This window comes from Ascaphus truei, chromosome 10 (genome assembly GCF_040206685.1).
Source record: "Ascaphus truei isolate aAscTru1 chromosome 10, aAscTru1.hap1, whole genome shotgun sequence".
NCBI classification, from domain to species: Eukaryota; Metazoa; Chordata; class Amphibia; order Anura; family Ascaphidae; genus Ascaphus; species Ascaphus truei.
Genome location: NC_134492.1, coordinates 65,345,157 through 65,370,556, shown reverse-complemented (window position 1 = coordinate 65,370,556; position 25,400 = coordinate 65,345,157). Strand labels below are relative to the sequence as shown.

General features: G+C 56.2%; 1 protein-coding gene across 6 annotated transcripts in view; it reads right to left on the bottom strand.

Moving 5' to 3' along the window:
• The window catches only part of LOC142504024 (pre-B-cell leukemia transcription factor 1), a 174,822-nt gene that overhangs the window by 41,027 nt on the left and 108,395 nt on the right, over window positions 1–25,400 (bottom strand). For all 6 annotated transcript variants that reach the window (XM_075617131.1, XM_075617129.1, XM_075617130.1 and 3 more), the window contains exon 3: window positions 8,385–8,629. In XM_075617131.1, the coding sequence (XP_075473246.1) occupies window positions 8,385–8,629 (245 nt within the window). The remainder of the gene's footprint in view (window positions 1–8,384; window positions 8,630–25,400) is intronic.

The window sequence follows — 25,400 nt, the reverse complement described above, 5'->3', positions numbered from 1 at the left end:
CCAACCCACTTCTACCCAGAATAACTTTCAATCCAGGAACTACGCTAGGGGTGTCTCATTGGGCTGAGACCCCACAACCATCATACACCCCCAGAGGACGCGGTACTAGTCTAGAGCAAATCCATAGCCGCCAATCTGAACACCACAGTCGACAGTCAACTGGAAGCTCAGAATTGTGGGTAACACTACCTCAACTGGTGGAGGCCCTGGCGCAATCTTCACAGTCTCAGAATTACCGCAAGCTCAAAGCTTTCTCCAGGATAACACCCACACCCGTGGGGGAGGAAGGATACGAGGCATCGAAGGAACATGCCCTCCACATGCTCAACAAGTGGTCCTGCTCAGAGGCCGTCAAGAGGCAGCAACTAGTCGAGTGTCTCCAGCCGCACAACTTGTGCGAATGCACCGCAAAACCGCGGGCGAAGTCACCGCCCAGGAGTTGGATGAACTCCTTACTCAAGCCTATACTGCCGAAGACGACAAGAATGAACTCCTGGCTCAGTTCCATGCTCTTTGCCAGGAGGAAGGAGAAGAACTGTCCATGTTTGCTCGACGCCTACAACTATGGGGGTTACTCTCCAAGAGAATTATTCCTGCCGCAGTGGTGGACCAGTACAGATAACTTTACACCCTGTAGCCCTCATGATGCGAGGTGCCCCTCAGGCCGCAACGCCCCCCAGTTTTATGGAGTTGATGAGCCACATAAGAAAACAGGAAGTTCAGTTACACTTCCATACCCCCAAGAAGTCTAAAGAATGCAGCAATGAAGAGAACAAAGGGGTGTCGGCCCCGAAGCCAAAGAAGGCAGAAAGTGCAGAGGACAATTCCCCATGGAAGACGCCTGCCTCTGCATCCAGGATGCCCATGAGAGTAACTCCTACCTCCAGGGCTGGTACGAACCAAAATAACTGCTGCTACTAGGGACTGCCCGTAGCCCAGGACATCCACTCCTAGGGCCATGATCCTCAAGGTGCAGCTGACAGAAACACCTTCCACATCCTCGGAGTGTGCCCAAGTGCCTATCCCTGATGAGGCACCCCAATCGGATGCCTACAGTTGAGTGGAACTGGCAGCAATCATAAGAGTCCTCGTGGATGGCATATATTACCCGGCTTTGCTGGATATCGGGTCACAAGTGACCATTATCTACCGGCAATTCTATGACCAGCATCTGAAACATCTGCCCATGCAGACGGCAGAGAAGATGAAGCTGTGGGGTCTTAGCAATGAAGACTACCCCATTGACGGTGTGGTTTAAGTACGGTTGAATATACCATAACTAAACACCAACAAGACCCATCCCATGGAAGTGGAGGCTCTGATATGCCCCAAGCCCCGGGAACATCCAAGTTCTCCAATCATATTGGTGACCAACGCTGATGTGGTGTGGGCAGTGATTTACAAGAGGCGAGCGAACTACCCCGATCCTCTCTATGGATCCATCCAGTTCTCAAAGAAGAGTGCTATATGGTCGCTGCCCAAGAGGAATATGGTCAACTCTTCAATCATGAAGCGGGGTTGACCGAGATTCCACCAGGGTGAGTGAAGTACATGGATGCGGTATGCTGCTACCTGGGCCGAGATGAGGCCAACTGGTATTTCTCCCTAGAGAGCATGCCCAAGGAAGACGCCCTTAGAGGGTACAAGATAGTGCCAGAAATAAGAGTGGAAATCCTCGATTCCTGAGAGGATCAAGGTGATCATCCAGAACATCTCTCCTCACACTATGCCACTTGACGTAGGTCAAAGACTGGGTCGGATATACCCGGTTACACCCATGGAAACTCTGGCTCGTGTGAACGCCTCTACCGTGCAAGACAAGCCTGCTGTGTTGCAGTTTTGACTTAGGGGAATCGACCCTGTCAGCAGACTGGAAGAAACGGCTAAGTGCCAAATTGGAGGAGCGCCGGGAGGTGTTCTCCACCAGCGAGATAGATGTGGGCTGCAGCAAGAACTCCCAGCACACGATCCGGCTGAATGATAACATGCCATTCCGGGAGCGTTCCAGACACATCGCTCCCAGACATGTTGAGGACATGAGCGACATCCTGAAGGAAATGGAGATGGCAGGCATCGTGGCCGAATCCCATAGGCCCTACGCCTCCCCGAACGTGGTGGTACGCAAGAAGAATGGGTCAGTCAGCCTGTGCGTAACTACCGGACCCTGAACAGTCGTACAGTCCAGACCATTACACTCTGCTGCGGATAGAGCAGATCCTCAACGAGCCGTCAGGAAGCCAGTGGCTCAGTGTGTTGGACCTGAGGTCTTGGTACTACCAGGTACCTATGAAGAAGACAGCGTTTTCTGTCCCCTCAGGTTCTACCAGTTCACCCGCATGCCCCAAGGCATTTGTAGTGCCCCGGCGACATTCCAAAGGTTGATGGAGAAGACGGTCGGGATATGAATCCCCGGGAATGCCTAGTCTACCTGGACGACATCATCGTGTTCGGTAAGGCTCTAGAAGTGCACGAAGAACATCTTCTGAAAGTACTAGACAGACTCGGTACGGAAGGCCTGAAGTTGTCCCTGGACAAATGCCGGTTTTGCCGCACGTCAGTCACCTACATTGGTCATATAGTATCCGCCGACGGAGTGGATAACGACCCCGCCAAAGTCGAAGCCGTGGTGAACTGGCCCAGACCAGACAACGTGATGGAAGCGGGGGTCCTTCCTGGGCTTCTGCAGATACTGCTGCAGCTTTGTAGAAGGCTACTCTAGCAAAGCCAAGGTCCTCAACAAGCTCCTGAAGGTCTACCCAGAAGAACCTCGACAGAAGGCTGCAACCGCACGGACACCCTTCGGAGACAAGTGGACGTCCACCTGCGAAAAGGCATTCACAGGCCTCAAGAAAAACCTCACGAAAGCACCAGTCTTGCTTACACTGACCCCGAGCAGCCATACATTCTACGCGTGGATGCAAGTTTAAATGGATTAGGAGCTGTACTCCATCAGAAGTACCCTGCTGGCCTCCGCCCAGTGGCGTACGTGAGCACAGCTTGACACCATCGGAGCAGAACTACACCGTCCACAAGCTGGAGTTCCTCGCACTCAAGTGGGCGGTAGTCTACAAGCTCCATGACTATTTATACGGGGATCCCTTTGAGGTCCGGACAGACAACAACCCGCTGACCTATATTCTGACCTCTGCCAAGCTGGATGCAACCGGCCACAGGTGGTTAGCAGCACTGTCAAATTACCAATTCAAGAAACAAATGGAGACCAAATGCTCAACCCTAATACTACAAAAATTGAAATGTGTAAGGGGTGCATGGGGAATATACAGCGACAACACCAAATGGTCAAGAGGACCATAGAAAGAGACCCCAGTGGCTTACACTCTACCTTAAATAATAATAATAGTGAAGAAGAACACTATTGTTCTAAATAAGTGTTTCAAAGGCAAATCAGGAGGGGTAAAATCCAAAATAAAACAATTGTATTTATATTAAACTCTTCTAAGTGCATAAATGTGATAAAAAAATATTTAAAAAGGTATCAAATGTGATACGAGGGAGCGCTGATTACAGAGCAATATATATTGCACGATGCTTATTGTGAATATACAGGTGCCATTATCATCACAAAATAGAGGTAAGTTATTGGTATGGTACAGTGCCCACAGTGTGGTTCTTGGGAATGAGGGTATATCTATGCTCAAACCCTTATGCAAAGATCTATGCACATGAATCACAGTTGTTAAACCTCAATAATCAGCCATCAGCAATATAAATCATAAACAGAGAGCCCAAAAGTGAAACTGGTCTGATAAATAAGAGAAAGGCACAAAGTAGGTAATAATTTGAACCTTCAGTATTCGTGTGTCATATTCATCTCTTACATACAGCTGCAAAATTCTACATACTGTATCTCACACACGTAGTTTGTTTGTGGAATGGTGCTCAGAAAGTGCTAGGACCGTGTGTGATGGAAGGGAGCATAAACTGGGTACATATGAATAAAAAGTAGCAGTACTAAGCCTTAAGAGGGCATAAGGTACCCTGAAGGTTGGGGTGGGTTGTCCAAAGACACCCCCCCCCCCCTTTCTCATTGGGTTAGCCCCAGGTAATGTACTCACGATATTTTGCTTCTTCCCAGAGTCTCCCTTCCAAGGCGTGCAGCTGAAGTGGGATAAAGATTCCAAAAGCCAGGGTGTGCAGCGCACAGCAAAGATAGAGAGAGCAGGTCTTGCAAAAACAGTCCTTTATTGATAGGTCATATGGGTGTGGGACAGCAAAGATTCTTGATAAAGTTCTTTGAACGAAACGCGTTGAAGGTTTGCTGCTGTCCCACACCCATATGACCTATCAATAAAGGACTGTTTTTGCAAGACCTGCTCTCTCTATCTTTGCTGTGCGCTGCACACCCTGGCTTTTGTATCTCCCACACGCCCTGCCTAATACATGTATCGAATGGTAACCATTTGTATAATAACAGCGTTACTTTAGACTCTTTTAGAATGGTACAGTAAGTGTATGACTAAGTTAGGCTGCGTCCACAAGGATGACCTCGGTCGTAGGAGACGAGCGCTGATTCTATCACAGGAGCCCTGAACTGGTCGTATGATACACTTACCGTGCTGAAGCGTCTTCTCCCTAAACATGCTTTAACTGACGCTCTTTATGTTCATTTCCTCATTAGCCTGCTTTAACAAGATACTCATTAGATCTTAAGTCTGAGTAGATACTAGTTGCTTTTACAATAGGCTATAGTATAGCCGCTATACTAACAGCATGTATTATGGCTATTCCAAAAGAGTGTTTATTTATCTCACCGGTTTGGGGGTGGGGGGGGAGTGTTTATTTATCTAACCGGTTTGGTGGGGGGGGCGGGGGAGTGTTTATTTATCTCACCGGTTTGGGGGGGCGGGGGAGTGTTTATTTAGTCTCACCGGTTTGGGGGGGGAGTGTTTATTTAGTCTCACCGGTTTGGGGGGGCAGGGGAGTGTTTATTTAGTCTCACCGGTTTGGGGTGGCGGGGGAGTGTTTATTTTGTCTCACCGGTTTGGGGGGCGGGGGAGTGTTTATTTAGACTCACCGGTTTGGGGGGGCGAGGGAGTGTTTATTTAGTCTCACCGGTTTGGGGGGGCGGGGGAGTGTTTATTTAGTCTCACCGGTTTGGGGGGGCGGGGGAGTGTTTATTTATCTCACCGGTTTGGGGGGCGGGGGAGTGTTTATTTATCTCACCGGTTTGGGGGGGGTGGGGGAGTGTTTATTTAGTCTCACCGGTTTGGGGGGGGCGGGGGAGTGTTTATTCATCTCACCGGTTTGGGGGGGGCGGGGGAGTGTTTATTTATCTCACCGGTTTGGGGGGGCGGGGGAGTGTTTATTTAGTCTAACCGGTTTGGGGGGGGAGTATTTATTTAGTCTCACTGGTTTGGGGGGGTGGGGGAGTATTTATTTAGTCTCACCGGTTTGGGGGGGCGGGGAGTCTTTATTTATCTCACCGGTTTGGGGGGGCGGGGGAGTGTTTATTTATCTCACCGGTTTGGGGGGGCGGGGGAGTGTTTATTTATCTCACCGGTTTTGGGGGGGGGGTGTTTATTTAGTCTCACCGGTTGGGGGGGGGGGGTGTTTATTTAGTCTCACCGGTTTGGGGGGGGGGGAGTGTTTATTTAGTCTCACCGGTTTGGGGGGGGGGGGGGCGGGGGAGTGTTTATTTATCTCACCGGTTTGGGGGGGGGAGTGGTTATTTAGTCTCACCGGTTTGGGGGGGGGGAGTGTTTATTTATCTCACCGGTTTGGGGGGGGGGGGGGAGAAAGTGTTTATTTATCTCACCGGTTTGGGGGGGGGGGAGAAAGTGTTTATTTTGTCTCACCGGTTTGGGGGGGCGGGGAGTGTTATTTAGTCTCACCGGTTTGGGGGGGGGAAGTGTTTATTTAGTCTCACCGGTTTGGGGGGGGGGGGCGGGGGAGTGTTTATTTAGTCTCACCGGTTTGGGGGGGCGGGGGGTGTTTATCTCACCGGTTTGGGGGGGGGGGGTTTATTTATCTCACCGGTTTAGTGACTCATGAAATCGTCTCCGTTGGAGGCTGAGACGTTGAGGAATGAATAGTCACTTTGCAATTACGGAGTGCCCACCTCCCTTTCTTTATTCCCAATATCCAGACTGTTTAGATAGCAGGCGCTGTCTCTGCATTTGGGTAACCCCACGAGGTGAGAGTCCTGACCACAGACCGCTTATATATCACAATGCGAGAGTGACAGTCCCGTGGCGAGGCACCAAAACGCTGGCTTATAGATTGGGCTACAATGGTACTTTTTATTCATCGGACTCTGCTTTGGGTTGAAGTATATATACATACATACATACATATATACAGAGTGTGTGAGAGGGAGTGAGTGTGAGCGTGAGTGTGAGAGTGAGTGAGTGTGTGTGAGAGAGTGTGTGTGAGAGTGAGTGTGTGAGAGAGAAAGTGTGCGAGTGCGCATGCGAGTGTGTGCTAGTGCACGTGAGAGTGTGTGCGAGTGCGCGTGAGTGTGTGCGAGTGCGCGTGAGAGTGTGTGCGAGTGCGCGTGAGAGTGTGTGCGAGTGCGCGTGAGAGTGTGTGCGAGTGCGCGTGAGAGTGTGTGCGAGTGCGCGTGAGAGTGTGTGCGAGTGCGCGTGAGAGTGTGTGCGAGTGCGCGTGAGAGTGTGTGCGTGAGAGTGTGCGCGTGAGAGTGTGTGCGAGTGCGCGTGAGAGTGTGTGCGAGTGTGCTTGAGAGTGTGTGCGAGCGCACGTGAGTGTGTGCGAGCGCGCGTGAGTGTGTGCGAGCGCGCGTGAGTGTGTGCGAGCGCGCGTGAGTGTGTGCGAGCGCGCGTGAGTGTGTGCGAGCGCGCGTGAGTGTGTGCGAGCGCGCGTGAGTGTGTGCGAGCGCGCGTGAGTGTGTGCGAGCGCGCGTGAGAGTGTGCGAGCGCGCGTGAGAGTGTGCGAGCGCGCGTGAGAGTGTGCGAGCGCGCGTGAGAGTGTGCGAGCGCGCGTGAGAGTGTGCGAGCGCGCGTGAGAGTGTGCGAGCGCGCGTGAGAGTGTGCGAGCGCGCGTGAGTGCGAGCGCGCGTGAGAGTGTGTGCGAGCGCGCGTGAGAGTGTTTGCGAGCGCGCGTGAGAGTGTTTGCGAGCGCGCGTGAGAGTGTGTGCGAGCGCGCGTGAGTGTGTGCGAGCGCGCGTGAGTGTGTGCGAGCGCGCGTGAGTGTGTGCGAGCGCACGTGAGTGTGTGCGAGCGCGCGTGAGTGTGTGCGAGCGCGCGTGAGTGTGTGCGAGCGCGCGTGAGAGTGTGTGGGAGCGCGCGTGAGTGTGTGCGAGCGCGCGAGAGTGTGTGCGAGCGCGCGTGAGTGTGCGAGCGCGCGCGAGAGTGTATGCGAGCGCGCGCGAGTGTGTGCGAGCGCGCGCGAGAGTGCGTGCGCGAGAGTGCGTGCGAGCGCACGCGAGAGTGCGCGCGAGAGTGCGTGCGAGCGAGAGAGTGCGTGCGAGCGAGAGAGTGCGTGCGAGAGAGTGCGTGCGAGAGAGTGCGAGCGAGAGAGTGTGAGTGAGTGCGAGTGAGTGAGAGTGCGAGTGAGAGAGTGTGAAAATGTGAGTACAAGTGCGCGAGAGTGCGAGTGCACGAGAGTGGGAGTACGTGAGTGTGACAGTGCGTGAGTGTGTGAGAGAGAGTGAGTGTGTGAGAGAGTGTGAGTATGTGATAGTATGAGAGTGAGAGTGAAAAACTGCGTGGTGACAGAGTGACCGAGAGTGAGAGAGAGTGTGTGTGAATAAGAGTGAGAGAGAGTGAATGAGTGCGTGAGAGTATGAGAGTGAGTGAGAGAATGAGAGTGAAAAAGTGTGTGAGAGTGAGAAAGTGTGTGAGTGAGAGAGAGAGTGAGAAAGTGAGAGAGAGTGAGTGAGAAAGTGTGTGAGTGAGAGAGTGAGTGAGAAAGTGTGTGAGAGTGAGAGTGAGAAAGTGTGCGAGAGTGAGAGAGTGAGTGAGAAAGTGTGTGAGAGTGAGAAAGTGTGTGAGAGAGAGTGAGTGAGAGTGAGAGAGTGAGAAAGTGTGTGAGAGTGAGAGAGAGAGTGAGTGAGAAAGTGTGTGAGAGTGAGAAAGTGTGTGAGAGTGAGAGAGAGAGTGAGTGAGAAAGTGTGTGAGAGTGAGAAAGTGTGTGAGAGTGAGAGAGAGAGAGTGAGTGAGAAAGTGTGTGAGAGTGAGAGAGTGAGAAAGTGTGTGAGAGTGAGAGAGTGAGTAAGTGTGTGAGAGTGAGTGTGAGAGTGGGTGAGAAAGTGAGTGAGAGTGAGAGAGTGAGTGAGAAAGTGTGTGAGAGAGAGTGAGTGAGAAAGTGTGTGAGTGAGTGAGTGAGTGAGAGAGTGAGTGAGAGAGTGAGTGAGTGAGAGTGCGGTTCCGTCCCACACCAGCGAGTGAGTGAGGTCCCTGTGTTACCTGTTCGTATTTCTCCAGCTCCGTGTGGTAGATTTGCCGGATCTGGGACAGTTTGGCTCTGTAGTCGGAATGTTCCACCGAGTTGTCGGATCCGGCTCCTCCGGAGGCCGCGGCAGCCGCGGCAGCAGCCGCAGAACCGCCTCCCTTCTCTGGGCCTGCAACGCCCTCTGCAAGCAGCATGTTATCCAACCGCATGAGCTGGGGGTCCGCCGGCTCCTCCTCCTGCGCCCCCCGAATACTGAGCACTGTGAGAAGAGAGGAGCAGAGATCAGCGACACAGCACAGCCCACCCTCTGTATACAGCCACACAGCCCACCCTCTGTATACAGCCACACACAGCCCACCCTCTGTATACAGCCAGACACAGCCCACCCTCTGTATACAGCCACACACAGCCCACCCTCTGTATACAGCCAGACACAGCCCACCCTCTGTATACAGCCAGACACAGCCCACCCTCTGTATACAGCCAGACACAGCCCACCCTCTGTATACAGCCAGACACAGCCCACCCTCTGTATACAGCCAGATACAGCCAGACACAGCCCACCCTCTGTATACAGCCAGACACAGCCCACCCTCTGTATACAGCCAGACACAGCCCACCCTCTGTATACAGCCAGACACAGCCCACCCTCTGTATACAGCCAGACACAGCCCACCCTCTGTATACAGCCACACACAGCCCACCCTCTGTATACAGCCAGACACAGCCCACCCTCTGTATACAGCCAGACACAGCCCACCCTCTGTATACAGCCAGACACAGCCCACCCTCTGTATACAGCCAGACACAGGGCACCCTCTGTATACAGCCACACACAGCCCACCCTCTGTATACAGCCAGACACAGCCCACCCTCTGTATACAGCCAGACACAGCCCACCCTCTGTATACAGCCAGACACAGCCCACCCTCTGTATACAGCCACACACAGCCCACCCTCTGTATACAGCCAGACACAGCCCACCCTCTGTATACAGCCAGACACAGCCCACCCTCTGTATACAGCCAGACACAGCCCACCCTCTGTATACAGCCAGACACAGCCCACCCTCTGTATACAGCCAGACACAGGGCACCCTCTGTATACAGCCAGACACAGGGCACCCTCTGTATACAGCCAGACACAGCCCACCCTCTGTATACAGCCACACACAGCCCACCCTCTGTATACAGCCAGACACAGCCCACCCTCTGTATACAGCCAGACACATCCCACCCTCTGTATACAGCCAGACACAGGGCACCCTCTGTATACAGCCAGACACAGCCCACCCTCTGTATACAGCCAGACACAGGGCACCCTCTGTATACAGCCAGACACAGCCCACCCTCTGTATACAGCCAGACACAGGGCACCCTCTGTATACAGCCACACACAGCCCACCCTCTGCATACAGCCAGACACAGGGCACCCTCTGCATACAGCCACACACAGCCCACCCTCTGTATACAGCCACACACAGCCCACCCTCTGTATACAGCCAGACACAGCCCACCCTCTGTATACAGCCAGACACAGGGCACCCTCTGTATACAGCCACACACAGCCCACCCTCTGTATACAGCCACACACAGGGCACCCTCTGTATACAGCCAGACACAGCCCACCCTCTGTATACAGCCAGACACAGCCCACCCTCTGTATACAGCCAGACACAGCCCACCCTCTGTATACAGCCAGACACAGGGCACCCTCTGTATACAGCCAGACACAGGGAACCCTCTGTATACAGCCACACACAGGGAACCCTCTGTATACAGCCAGACACAGGGCTCCCTCTGTATACAGCCACACACAGCCCACCCTCTGTATACAGCCAGACACAGCCCACCCTCTGTATACAGCCAGACACAGCCCACCCTCTGTATACAGCCAGACACAGCCCACCCTCTGTATACAGCCAGACACAGCCCACCCTCTGTATACAGCCACACACAGCCCACCCTCTGTATACAGCCAGACACAGCCCACCCTCTGTATACAGCCACACACAGCCCACCCTCTGTATACAGCCAGACACAGCCCACCCTCTGTATACAGCCAGACACAGCCCACCCTCTGAATACAGCCTGACAGAGGGCACCCTCTGTATACAGCCAGACACAGGGCACCCTCTGTATACAGCCACACACAGCCCACCCTCTGTATACAGCCAGACACAGCCCACCCTCTGTATACAGCCACACACAGCCCACCCTCTGTATACAGCCAGACACAGGGCACCCTCTGTATACAGCCAGACACAGCCCACCCTCTGTATACAGCCAGACACAGGGCACCCTCTGTATACAGCCAGACACAGGGCACCCTCTGTATACAGCCACACACAGCCCACCCTCTGTATACAGCCACACACAGCCCACCCTCCGTATACAGCCACACACAGCCCACCCTCCGTATACAGCCACACACAGCCCAACCTCTGTATACAGCCAGACACAGCCCACCCTCTGTATACAGCCAGACACAGCCCACCCTCTGTATACAGCCAGACACAGCCCACCCTCTGTATACAGCCAGACACAGGGCACCCTCTGTATACAGCCAGACACAGCCCACCCTCCGTATACAGCCAGACACAGGGCACCCTCTGTATACAGCCAGACACAGGGCACCCTCTGTATACAGCCAGACACAGCCCACCCTCTGTATACAGCCAGACACAGGGCACCCTCTGTATACAGCCAGACACAGGGCACCCTCTGTATACAGCCACACACAGCCCACCCTCTGTATACAGCCACACACAGCCCACCCTCCGTATACAGCCACACACAGCCCACCCTCCGTATACAGCCACACACAGCCCACCCTCTGTATACAGCCAAACACAGCCCACCCTCTGTATACAGCCAGACACAGCCCACCCTCTGTATACAGCCAGACACAGGGCACCCTCTGTATACAGCCAGACACAGCCCACCCTCCGTATACAGCCAGACACAGGGCACCCTCTGTATACAGCCAGACACAGGGCACCCTCTGTATACAGCCAGACACAGCCCACCCTCTGTATACAGCCAGACACAGGGCACCCTCCGTATACAGCCAGACACAGCCCACCCTCCGTATACAGCCAGACACAGGGCACCCTCTGTATACAGCCAGACACAGGGCACCCTCTGTATACAGCCAGACACAGCCCACCCTCTGTATACAGCCAGACACAGGGCACCCTCTGTATACAGCCAGACACAGGGCACCCTCTGTATACAGCCAGACACAGCCCACCCTCTGTATACAGCCAGACACAGCCCACCCTCTGTATACAGCCAGACACAGCCCACCCTCTGTATACAGCCAGACACAGGGCACCCTCTGTATACAGCCAGACACAGGGCACCCTCTGTATACAGCCAGACACAGCCCACCCTCTGTATACAGCCACACACAGCCCACCCTCTGTATACAGCCAGACACAGCCCACCCTCTGTATACAGCCAGACACAGCCCACCCTCTGTATACAGCCAGACACAGGGCACCCTCTGTATACAGCCAGACACAGCCCACCCTCTGTATACAGCCAGACACAGGGCACCCTCTGTATACAGCCAGACACAGCCCACCCTCTGTATACAGCCAGACACAGGGCACCCTCTGTATACAGCCACACACAGCCCACCCTCTGCATACAGCCACACACAGCCCACCCTCTGTATACAGCCACACACAGCCCACCCTCTGTATACAGCCAGACACAGCCCACCCTCTGTATACAGCCAGACACAGGGCACCCTCTGTATACAGCCACACACAGCCCACCCTCTGTATACAGCCACACACAGGGCACCCTCTGTATACAGCCAGACACAGCCCACCCTCTGTATACAGCCAGACACAGCCCACCCTCTGTATACAGCCAGACACAGCCCACCCTCTGTATACAGCCAGACACAGGGCACCCTCTGTATACAGCCAGACACAGGGAACCCTCTGTATACAGCCACACACAGGGAACCCTCTGTATACAGCCAGACACAGGGCACCCTCTGTATACAGCCACACACAGCCCACCCTCTGTATACAGCCAGACACAGCCCACCCTCTGTATACAGCCAGACACAGCCCACCCTCTGTATACAGCCAGACACAGCCCACCCTCTGTATACAGCCAGACACAGCCCACCCTCTGTATACAGCCACACACAGCCCACCCTCTGTATACAGCCAGACACAGCCCACCCTCTGTATACAGCCACACACAGCCCACCCTCTGTATACAGCCAGACACAGCCCACCCTCTGTATACAGCCAGACACAGCCCACCCTCTGTATACAGCCTGACAGAGGGCACCCTCTGTATACAGCCAGACACAGGGCACCCTCTGTATACAGCCACACACAGCCCACCCTCTGTATACAGCCAGACACAGCCCACCCTCTGTATACAGCCACACACAGCCCACCCTCTGTATACAGCCAGACACAGGGCACCCTCTGTATACAGCCAGACACAGCCCACCCTCTGTATACAGCCAGACACAGGGCACCCTCTGTATACAGCCAGACACAGGGCACCCTCTGTATACAGCCACACACAGCCCACCCTCTGTATACAGCCACACACAGCCCACCCTCCGTATACAGCCACACACAGCCCACCCTCCGTATACAGCCACACACAGCCCACCCTCTGTATACAGCCAGACACAGCCCACCCGCTGTATACAGCCAGACACAGCCCACCCTCTGTATACAGCCAGACACAGCCCACCCTCTGTATACAGCCAGACACAGGGCACCCTCTGTATACAGCCAGACACAGCCCACCCTCCGTATACAGCCAGACACAGGGCACCCTCTGTATACAGCCAGACACAGGGCACCCTCTGTATACAGCCAGACACAGCCCACCCTCTGTATACAGCCAGACACAGGGCACCCTCTGTATACAGCCAGACACAGGGCACCCTCTGTATACAGCCACACACAGCCCACCCTCTGTATACAGCCACACACAGCCCACCCTCTGTATACAGCCAGACACAGCCCACCCTCTGTATACAGCCAGACACAGCCCACCCTCTGTATACAGCCACACACAGCCCACCCTCTGTATACAGCCAGACACAGGGCACCCTCTGTATACAGCCACACACAGCCCACCCTCTGTATACAGCCAGACACAGCCAACCCTCTGTATACAGCCAGACACAGGGCACCCTCTGTATACAGCCAGACACAGCCCACCCTCTGTATACAGCCAGACACAGCCCACCCTCTGTATACAGCCAGACACAGCCCACCCTCTGTATACAGCCAGACACAGGGCACCCTCTGTATACAGCCAGACACAGCCCACCCTCTGTATACAGCCAGACACAGCCCACCCTCTGTATACAGCCAGAGACAGCCCACCCTCTGTATACAGCCAGAGACAGCCCACCCTCTGTATACAGCCAGACACAGCCCACCCTCTGTATACAGCCAGACACAGCCCACCCTCTGTATACAGCCAGACACAGCCCACCCTCTGTATACAGCCAGACACAGCCCACCCTCTGTATACAGCCAGACACAGCCCACCCTCTGTATACAGCCAGACACAGCCCACCCTCTGTATACAGCCAGACACAGCCCACCCTCTGTATACAGCCAGACACAGCCCACCCTCTGTATACAGCCAGACACAGCCCACCCTCTGTATACAGCCAGACACAGGGCACCCTCTGTATACAGCCAGACACAGCCCACCCTCTGTATACAGCCAGACACAGCCCACCCTCTGTATACAGCCAGACACAGCCCACCCTCTGTATACAGCCAGACACAGCCCACCCTCTGTATACAGCCAGACACAGCCCACCCTCTGTATACAGCCAGACACAGCCCACCCTCTGTATACAGCCAGACACAGCCCACCCTCTGTATACAGCCAGACACAGCCCACCCTCTGTATACAGCCAGACACAGCCCACCCTCTGTATACAGCCAGACACAGCCCACCCTCTGTATACAGCCACACACAGCCCACCCTCTGTATACAGCCAGACACAGCCCACCCTCTGTATACAGCCAGACACAGCCCACCCTCTGTATACAGCCAGACACAGCCCACCCTCTGTATACAGCCAGACACAGCCCACCCTCTGTATACAGCCAGACACAGCCCACCCTCTGTATACAGCCAGACACAGCCCACCCTCTGTATACAGCCAGACACAGGGCACCCTCTGTATACAGCCAGACACAGCCCACCCTCTGTATACAGCCAGACACAGCCCACCCTCTGTATACAGCCAGACACAGCCCACCCTCTGTATACAGTCAGACAGAGGGCACCCTCTGTATACAGCCAGACACAGGGCACCCTCTGTATACAGCCAGAGGGCACCCTCTGTATACAGCCAGACACAGGGCACCCTCTGTATACAGCCAGAGGGCACCCTCTGTATACAGCCAGACACAGGGCACCCTCTGTATACAGCCAGACACAGCCCACCCACTGTATACAGCCAGACACAGGGCACCCTCTGTATACAGCCAGACACAGCCCACCCTCTATATACAGCCAGACACAGGGCACCCTCTGTATACAGCCAGACACAGCCCACCCTCTGTATACAGCCAGACACAGGGCACCCTCCGTATACAGCCAGACACAGCCCACCCTCCGTATACAGCCAGACACAGGGCACCCTCTGTATACAGCCAGACACAGGGCACCCTCTGTATACAGCCAGACACAGCCCACCCTCTGTATACAGCCAGACACAGGGCACCCTCTGTATACAGCCAGACACAGGGCACCCTCTGTATACAGCCAGACACAGCCCACCCTCTGTATACAGCCAGACACAGCCCACCCTCTGTATACAGCCAGACACAGCCCACCCTCTGTATACAGCCAGACACAGCCCACCCTCTGTATACAGCCACACACAGCCCACCCTCTGTATACAGCCAGACACAGGGCACACTCTGTATACAGCCACACACAGCCCACCCTCTGTATACAGCCAGACACAGCCCACCCTCTGTATACAGCCAGACACAGCCCACCCTCTGTATACAGTCAGACAGAGGGCACCCTCTGTATACAGCCAGACACAGGGCACCCTCTGTATACAGCCAGAGGGCACCCTCTGTATACAGCCAGACACAGGGCACCCTCTGTATACAGCCAGACACAGCCCACCCACTGTATACAGCCAGACACAGGGCACCCTCTGTATACAGCCAGACACAGCCCACCCTCTGTATACAGCCAGACACAGCCCACCCTCTGTATACAGCCAGACACAGGGCACCCTCTGTATACAGCCAGACACAGCCCACCCTCTGTATACAGCCAGACACAGCCCACCCTCTGTATACAGCCAGAGACAGCCCACCCTCTGTATACAGCCAGAGACAGCCCACCCTCTGTATACAGCCAGACACAGCCCACCCTCTGTATACAGCCAGACACAGCCCACCCTCTGTATACAGCCAGACACAGCCCACCCTCTGTATACAGCCAGACACAGCCCACCCTCTGCATACAGCCAGACACAGCCCACCCTCCGTATACAGCCAGACACAGCACACCCTCCGTATACAGCCAGACACAGCACACCCTCCGTATACAGCCAGACACAGCCCACCCTCTGTATACAGCCAGACACAGGGAACCCTCTGTATACAGCCTGACAGAGGGCACCCTCTGTATACAGCCAGACACAGGGCACCCTCTGTATACAGCCAGACACAGAGCACCCTCTGTATACAGCCAGACACAGCCCAGGGCACCCTCTGTATACAGCCAGACACAGCCCAGGGCACCCTCTGTATACAGCCAGACACAGCCCAGGGCACCTTCTGTATACAGCCAGACAAAGCCCAGGGCACCCTTTGTATACAGCAAAATACAGCCCAGGGCACCCTCTGTATACAGCCAAACACAGCCCAGGGCACCCTCTGTATACAGCCAGACACAGCCCAGGGCACCCTCTGTATACAGCCAAACACAGCCCAGGGCACCATCTGTATACAGTCAGACACAGCCCAGGGCACCCTCTGTATACAGCCAGACACAGCCCAGGGCACCCTTTGTATACAGCCAGACACAGCCCAGGGCACCCTCTGTCTACAGCCAGACACAGGGCACCCTCTGAATACAGCACAATAAATGCCAGGGAGCCGTCAGTAAACAGCACTTCAAGAGATACAGAATCCAGAGAGAGATTCCCTGGAGTTAGACCGTCCCTTGTAACCAGAGAGAGATTCCCTGGAGTTAGACCGTCCCTTGTAACCAGTGAGAGATTCCCTGGAGTTAGACCGTCCCTTGTAACCAGAGAGAGATTCCCTGGAGTTAGACCGTCCCTTGTAACCAGAGAGAGATTCCCTGGAGTTAGACCGTCCCTTGTAACCAGCGAGAGATTCCCTGGAGTTAGACCGTCCCTTGTAACCAGCGAGAGATTCTCTGGAGTTAGACCGTCCCTTGTAACCAGCGAGAGATTCCCTGGAGTTAGACCGTCCCTTGTAACCAGAGAGAGATTCCCTGGAGTTAGACCGTCCCTTGTAACCAGAGAGAGATTCCCTGGAGTTAGACCGTCCCGTGTAACCAGAGAGAGATTCCCTGGAGTTAGACCGTCCCTTGTAACAAGAGAGAGATTCCCTGGAGTTAGACCGTCCCTTGTAACCAGCGATAGATTCCCTGGAGTTAGACCGTCCCTTGTAACCAGCGAGAGATTCCCTGGAGTTAGACCGTCCCTTGTAACCAGAGAGAGATTCCCTGGAGTTAGACCGTCCCTTGTAACCAGAGAGAGATTCCCTGGAGTTAGACCGTCCCGTGTAACCAGAGAGAGATTCCCTGGAGTTAGACCGTCCCTTGTAACCAGCGAGAGATTCCCTGGAGTTAGACCGTCCCTTGTAACCAGAGAGAGATTCCCTGGAGTTAGACCGTCCCTTGTAACCAGTGAGAGATTCCCTGGAGTTAGACCGTCCCTTGTAACCAGAGAGAGATTCCCTGGAGTTAGACCGTCCCGTGTAACCAGAGAGAGATTCCCTGGAGTTAGACCGTCCCTTGTAACCAGAGAGAGATTCCCTGGAGTTAGACCGTCCCTTGTAACCAGCGATAGATTCCCTGGAGTTAGACCGTCCCTTGTAACCAGAGAGAGATTCCCTGGAGTTAGACCGTCCCTTGTAACCAGCGAGAGATTCCCTGGAGTTAGACCGTCCCTTGTAACAAGAGAGGGATTCCCTGGAGTTAGACCGTCCCTTGTAACCAGAGAGAGATTCCCTGGAGTTAGACCGTCCCTTGTAACCAGAGAGAGATTCCCTGGAGTTAGACCGTCCCGTGTAACCAGAGAGAGATTCCCTGGAGTTAGACCGTCCCTTGTAACAAGAGAGGGATTCCCTGGAGTTAGACCGTCCCTTGTAACCAGAGAGAGATTCCCTGGAGTTAGACCGTCCCTTGTAACCAGCGAGAGATTCCCTGGAGTTAGACCGTCCCTTGTAACCAGAGAGAGATTCCCTGGAGTTAGACCGTCCCTTGTAACCAGAGAGAGATTCCCTGGAGTTAGACCGTCCCTTGTAACCAGAGAGAGATAACCGCGAGTTTCATCAGAAGAAGCTTCAAACAATTGAAAGTGTATACTCAGCAGAGATGTATACTGCAAGATGTCTATTGTAAAGGCTGCTGCTGTACGTGCATCTGTCCCTCCCTGTACATACTGTACAATTCCCACTAGGGGGCCCCATTTCTATAACTTTATATATCACGCTCCTGCAGTACTGCCGGGAGCCAGGTCCCCTCACCCTGGCACAGGACTCACATGCACACCCCATTACTGCGCAACTCACCCCGTCACCGTGCACCCCCAAACTCATCCGTCACGTGTACTCCCACACACCCCGTCACCGTGCACCCCCAAACTCATCCGTCACGTGTACTCCCACACACCCCGTCACCGTGCACCCCCAAACTAATCCGTCACGTGTACTCCCACACACCCCGTCACAGTGCACCCCCAAACTCATCCGTCACGTGTACTCCCACACACCCGTCACCGTGCACCCCCAAAGTCAGCCCGTCACCGTGCAAATCCCCAACCCCCAAACTCGCCAGTCACCGTGCACCCCCAAACTCACTCTGTTACTGTGCATCCCCAAACTCACCCTGTCACTGTGCAACTCCCAAACCCCCAAACTCACCCTGTCACTGTGCACCCCCAAACTCTCCTCCATCACTGGGCAACTCCCCAACCCTTTCCCGGACCCCCCACCATGTCCAGGAGTCACTACAAAGTAACACAAGCGATGGAGACAAAAGGAGCGGAAACATAAAGCTTCCAGCAGAGGCTCCCGAGGCGATGTGCCTGAGGTCTCGGCCCGAGGAGATGTGCCCGAGGTCCCGGCCCGAGGAGTTGTGCCCGAGGAGATGTGCCCGAGGTCCCGGCCCGAGGAGATGTGCCCGAGGAGATGTGCCCGAGGTCCCGGCCCGAGGAGATGTGCCCGAGGTCCCGGCCCGAGGAGATGTGCCCGAGGTCCCGGCCCGAGGAGATGTGCCCGAGGTCCCGGCCCGAGGAGATGTGCCCGAGGTCCCGGCCCGAGGAGATGTGCCCGAGGTCCCGGCCCGAGGAGATGTGCCCGAGGTCCCGGCCGAGGAGATGTGCCCGAGGAGATGTGCCCGAGGTCCCGGCCCGAGGAGATGTGCCCGAGGAGATGTGCCCGAGGTCCCGGCCCGAGGAGATGTGCCCGAGGAGATGTGCCCGAGGTCCCGGCCCGAGGAGATGTGCCCGAGGTCCCGGCCCGAGGAGATGTGCCCGAGGTCCCGGCCCGAGGAGATGTGCCCGAGGTCCCGGCCCGAGGAGATGTGCCCGAGGTCCCGGCCCGAGGAGATGTGCCCGAGGTCCCGGCCCGAGGAGATGTGCCCGAGGTCCCGGCCCGAGGAGATGTGCCCTAGGTCCCGGCCCGAGGAGATGTGCCCGAGGTCCCGGCCCGAGGATATGTGCCCGAGGTCCTAGCCCGAGGAGATGTGCCCGAGGAGATGTGCCCGAGGTCCCGGCCCGAGGAGATGTGCCCGAGGTCCCGGCCCGAGGAGATGTGCCCGAGGTCCCGGCCCGAGGAGATGTGCCCGAGGTCCCGGCCCGAGGAGATGTGCCCGAGGTCCCGGCCCGAGGAGATGTGCCCGAGGTCCCGGCCCGAGGAGATGTGCCCGAGGTCCTAGCCCGAGGAGATGTGCCCGAGGTCCCGGCCCGAGGAGATGTGCCCGAGGTCCCGGCCCGAGGAGATGTGCCTGAGGTCCCGGCCCGAGGAGATGTGCCCGAGGTCCCGGCCTGAGGAGATGTGCCCGAGGTCCCGGCCCGAGGAGATGTGCCCGAGGTCCCGGCCCGAGGAGATGTGCCCGAGGTCCCGGACCGAGGAGATGTGCCTGAGGTCCTAGCCCGAGGAGATGTGCCCGAGGAGATGTGCCCAAGGTCCCGGCCCGAGGAGATGTGCCCGAGGTCCCGGCCCGAGGAGATGTGCCCGATGTCCTAGCCCGAGGAGATGTGCCCGAGGTCCCGGCCCGAGGAGATGTGCCCGAGGTCCCGGCCTGAGGAGATGTGTCTGAGGTCCCGGCCCGAGGAGATGTGCCCGAGGTCCCGGCCTGAGGAGATGTGCCCGAGGAGATGTGCCCGAGGTCGTGATCGGGTCACGTAACCCGCAGTGTCACTTACTGTCACTGGGAAAGAGGTGGTTATAGTGTGAGGTTATGGTATACCACTACCTACTAATTAAAGGGGGGGGGGTGAGAGGCGTGTCCCTCCGAGGTCTGTGTATTGGGGTACAGTGTCCTTCATGTCTCTGTATTGGGGTGCAGTATCCCTGATGTCTGTGTATTGGGTACAGTGTCCCTCACTTCTGTGTATTAGGGGTGCACACGGGGTGTATCAGTGTGTATAAGGGGTGAATCCGTGTGTATACGGGGTGTATCAGTGTGTATACGGGGTGTATCAGTGTGTGTATACGGGGTGTATCAGTGTGTGTATACGGGGTGTATACAGGTTGTATCAGTGTGTATACGGGGTGTATACAGGGTGTATACAGGGTGTATACAGGGTGTATACAGGGTGTATACGGGGTGTATACAGGGTGTATACGGGGTGTATACGGGGTGTATACGGGGTGTATACAGGGTGTATACAGGGTGTATCAGTGTGTATATGGGGTGTATCAGTGTGTATACGGGGTGTATCAGTGTGTATACGGGGTGTATCAGTGTGTATACGGGGTGTATCAGTGTGCAGAGTATAAGGAGGAGCTGATACACACTGACATGTTACATAGGATTTATAATGCAGAGCTCAATGATCCCAAGGAAGGGGCTGCAACTCCAGTCCCCCACTGCCACAAACAGGTCAGGTTTTCCCAGATATCCCAGCAGTCAGAGACTGAGTCACTGATCGATCCCCTTGTGCTGAAGCAGGGATATCTTGAGGACTGGAGTTGCTCCCCCTGTGCTAAACCCAAACACCCCCTCCCATTCCACACTGGCTGCAGGGACTGGTCTTGTGCTCATCCTGTTCCCTGTAATATACCTCACAGAGGGGCGTACTCGTTGAGGTTTGTTACTCACGCTCAATTCAATGGCCGTGAACGCCCGGCTCGGCTGCGTTATCCTGTAACACACCTTAGTGAATCTTCCTCAGATAGCTAATTTCAGAGACCACCAGAAAGAGATCCAAGACAGGGAGGCCCGACACACGTGGAGGCCCGACACACGTGGAGGCCGACACACGTGGAGGCCCGACACACGTGGAGGCCCGACACACGGGGAGGTTCAACACAGGGAAGCCTGACACGGGGATGTTCGACACACGTGGAGGCCCGACACACGGGGAGGTTCAACACAGGGAAGCCTGACACGGGGATGTTCGACACACGGGGAGGCCCGACACACGGGGAAGCCCGACACAGGGAGGTTCAACACGGGGAAGCCCGACACGGGGAGGTTTGACACACGGGGAGGCCTGACATGGGGAGGTTTGACACACGGGGAGGTTTGACACACGGGGAGGCCTGACATGGGGAGGTTTGACACACGGGGAGGTTTGACACACGGGGAGGCCTGACATGGGGAGGTTTGACACACGGGGAGGTTTGACACACGGGGAGGTTTGACACACGGGGAGGCCCGAGACACGGGGAGGCCCGAGACACGGGGAGGTTTGACACACGGGGAGGCCTGACATGGGGAGGTTTGACACGGGAAGGCCCGATACGGCGAGAAACCTTTCCACATGCCTGGAGAAGAACGTTTTTGACCGATGCATCCAGCAGGCGCTCACGTACGGGTGTGAAACTTGGACCCTAAATGTGAAGATAATTCAGAAGCGTCAGACAACGCAAAGGCGTATGGAGAGATGCATGCTGGGTATTACCCGAAGAAACAGGAAGAAGAATGAATGGGTTCAAAACCAAACAAAAGTCTGCGACATCATCACACGGCGAAGAAATTAAAATGGCTGCAGGTCGGACATATCGCAAGAAGTAATGACCATCATTGGACAAAGATGGAACTCAACTGGATTCCAAGAGATTAAAAGATAAGACCAAGACGATACCAGATGAGAGGATGGGATGAGACAATGTGTGGGAGCGACGTGCAGAAGAGCGGCTGTAACCGCAGCACCTGGGAGATCATTGGGGTGTCTGCATCCAGCAGTGGGGAGACACGGGCTGAAGATCATGAGATATATATATATATATACATACATACACACACACGTATACACACACACACACACACACACACACACACACACACACACACACACACACACTAATCTGCCCAGGTTTAATAATAACCAATTGGCTAGAATGGCAGCTTACGGCTGCACGTACAGTGGCTGCGACGCGACTGGACGGGTGACGTCACCGCTAGCAAAAGTTATATTTCGCTTTGCGGCCGCGTCGCGGGCTTTCTGACATTTGATTGGTTCTGGGGCTGTCACGAGGCAACAGCCCTTGAAAAATCAAATATTGCCAGCTACCAAAGTTCGCGACGCAATGTCGCTCCGTCGCATTGTCGCCGTCGCGGTTACTATAAGTGGCGGCAATATATTTGTTTTTGGGCGGCCTAAGAGTAAAGTAAATTGTGGATCTCATGTGTACGGGTCCCTGGCCTGCGGGGTACAAAGTATATACAATGTGTCCGGGTGTTTATTTCATGGTTCGGAGCGGGAGGGAGTGCGATGTTTGTGATGGATGCAGCAGTCTCTGCCCTGCCCTGGCGCTGTCAGGCGGATCTCTCTGTCCTGGCAGGAGGCTCTCTCTGCCCTGCCCTGGCACTGGCAGGAGGCTCTCTCTGCCCTGGCACTGGCAGGCGGCTCTCTGCCCTGTCCTGGCAGGAGGCTCTCTCTGCCCTGTCCTGGCAGGAGGCTCTCTCTGCCCTGTCCTGGCAGGAGGCTCTCTCTGCCCTGTCCTGGCAGGAGGCTCTCTCTGCCCTGTCCTGGCGCTGGCAGGCGGCTCTCTCTGCCCTGTCCTGTCCTGGCAGGAGGCTCTCTCTGCCCTGTCCTGGCGCTGGCATGAGGCTCTCTCTGCCCTGCCCTGGCGCTGGCAGGCGGCTCTCTCTGCCCTGTCCTGTCCTGGCAGGCGGCTCTTTCTGCCCTGTCCTGGCGCTGGCAGGCGGCTCTCTCTGCCCTGTCCTGTCTGGCGGATCTCTCTGCCCTGTCCTGGCAGGCGGCTCTCTCTGCCCTGTCCTGTCCTGGCAGGCGGATCTCTCTGCCCTGTCCTGTCCTGGCAGGCGGATCTCTCTGCCCTGTCCTGTCCTGTCCTGTCCTGTCCTGGCAGGCGGATCTCTCTGCCCTGTCCCCATCATTATCCATTAGCTCGTTGACATTCCTTTATCAGAAGTCACTCACATACCGGTGCCGGCCGGCAGCTCACCGCACAAAAACTCTCAATATTGGTGTTAAGAGGGAAGGAGGGGGAGGGGGAATCATAATTGAACAGAAAAACAGCAATTTAGGTAAATTGCTATATCTGTATTTTTTTGCGTGTTAGGAACAGAATTTCCTGGAGGTGATGCGGAGAAATCTTTTCTTTCTTTTGAAGCCAAATTGAATGGTCCCACTCTGTGCCAATCCACTTGAGAAACGCTAACAAAGGCCGTTCCTGTGCTCGGCAGCGGGTCGCGGCAGATTTTCATGAATACAAGAGAATAATTTGGTCGGCCGCATGCTGAGCCGGGGCAGCGCTCGCACATACTGTATTCCAGGCGTCTGCTGGGAAAATCTCCAGCCACGGGAGCCCGGAGAGGGGGAGACAGGAGGGGTGAGGAGAGACAAAGAGAGAGAGAGGGGGAGTGAGGGGGGAACACAATGCAAGAGAGAGAAAAAGAGGAATGTAGAGAGAGGGAAAAAAAGGAAAAGAGGACAAACCATGAAAGAGGTGAAGGACGGAGAGATAGAGAGCAGCGCGGTCCCAGGCGCACGGTGTGAGAGCGGTGATGTCATCGCGTCAATATGCCACATTACATCATATTGCACACAGCACAAGCAGATCATGTGACACAAGCTCACAATCCCTGCGGGGTCACACTCAGCAATGCATCCCGCCCACCCGTCACACCACGCCCACCCGTCACACCTCCCACACCACGCCCACCCGTCACACCTCCCACACCACGCACACCCGTCACACCTCCCACACCACGCCCATCCGTCACACCTCCCACACCACACCCACCCGTCACACCTCCCACACCACACCCACCCGTCACACCTCCCACACCACGCCCACCCGTCACACCTCCCACACCACGCCCACCCGTCACCCTCCCACACCACACCCACCCATCACACCTCCCACACCCACCCATTCACACCTCCCACACCACACCCACCCGTCACACCTCCCACACCACGCCCACCCGTCACACCTCCCACACCACGCCCACCCGTCACACCTCCCACACCACACACACCCGTCACACCTCCCACACCACACCACCCGTCACACCTCCCACACCACACCAACCCGTCACACCTCCAACACCACGCCACCCGTCACACCTCCCACACCACGCCACCCGTCACACCTCCCACACCACGCCCACCCGTCACACCTCCCACACCACGCCCACCCGTCACACCTCACCACCCGTCACACCTCCCACACCACACACCCGTCACACCTCCCACACCACGCCCACCCGTCACACCTCCCACACCACACCCACCCGTCACACCTCCCACACCACGCCCACCCGTCACACCTCCCACACCACGCCACCCGTCACACCTCCCACACCACGCCCACCCGTCACACCTCCCACACCACACCCACCCGTCACACCTCCCACACCACGCCCACCCGTCACACCTCCCACACCACGCCCACCCGTCACACCTCCCACACCACGCCACCCGTCACACCTCCCACACCACGCCCACCCGTCACACCTCCCACACCACACCCACCCGTCACACCTCCCACACCACGCCCACCCGTCACACCTCCCACACCACGCCCACCTGTCACACCTCCCACACCACGCCCACCCGTCACACCTCCCACACCACACACACCCGTCACACCTCCCACACCACGCCCACCCGTCACACCTCCCACACCACGCCCACCCGTCACACCTCCCACACCACGCCACCCGTCACACCTCCCACACCACGCCCACCCGTCACACCTCCCACACCACGCCACCCGTCACACCTCCCACACCACACCCACCCGTCACACCACGCCCACCCGTCACACCTCCCACACCACGCCCACCCGTCACACCTCCCACACCACGCCCACCCGTCACACCTCCCACACCATGCCCACCCGTCACACCTCCCACACCACGCCCACCCATCACACCTCCCACACCACGCCACCCGTCACACCTCCCACACCACACCCACCCGTCACACCTCCCACACCACACCACCCGTCACACCTCCCACACCACACCCACCCGTCACACCTCCCACACCACGCCACCTCCCACACCACGCCCACCCATCACACCTCCCACACCACGCCACCCGTCACACCTCCCACACCACGCCCACCCGTCACACCACCCACACCACGC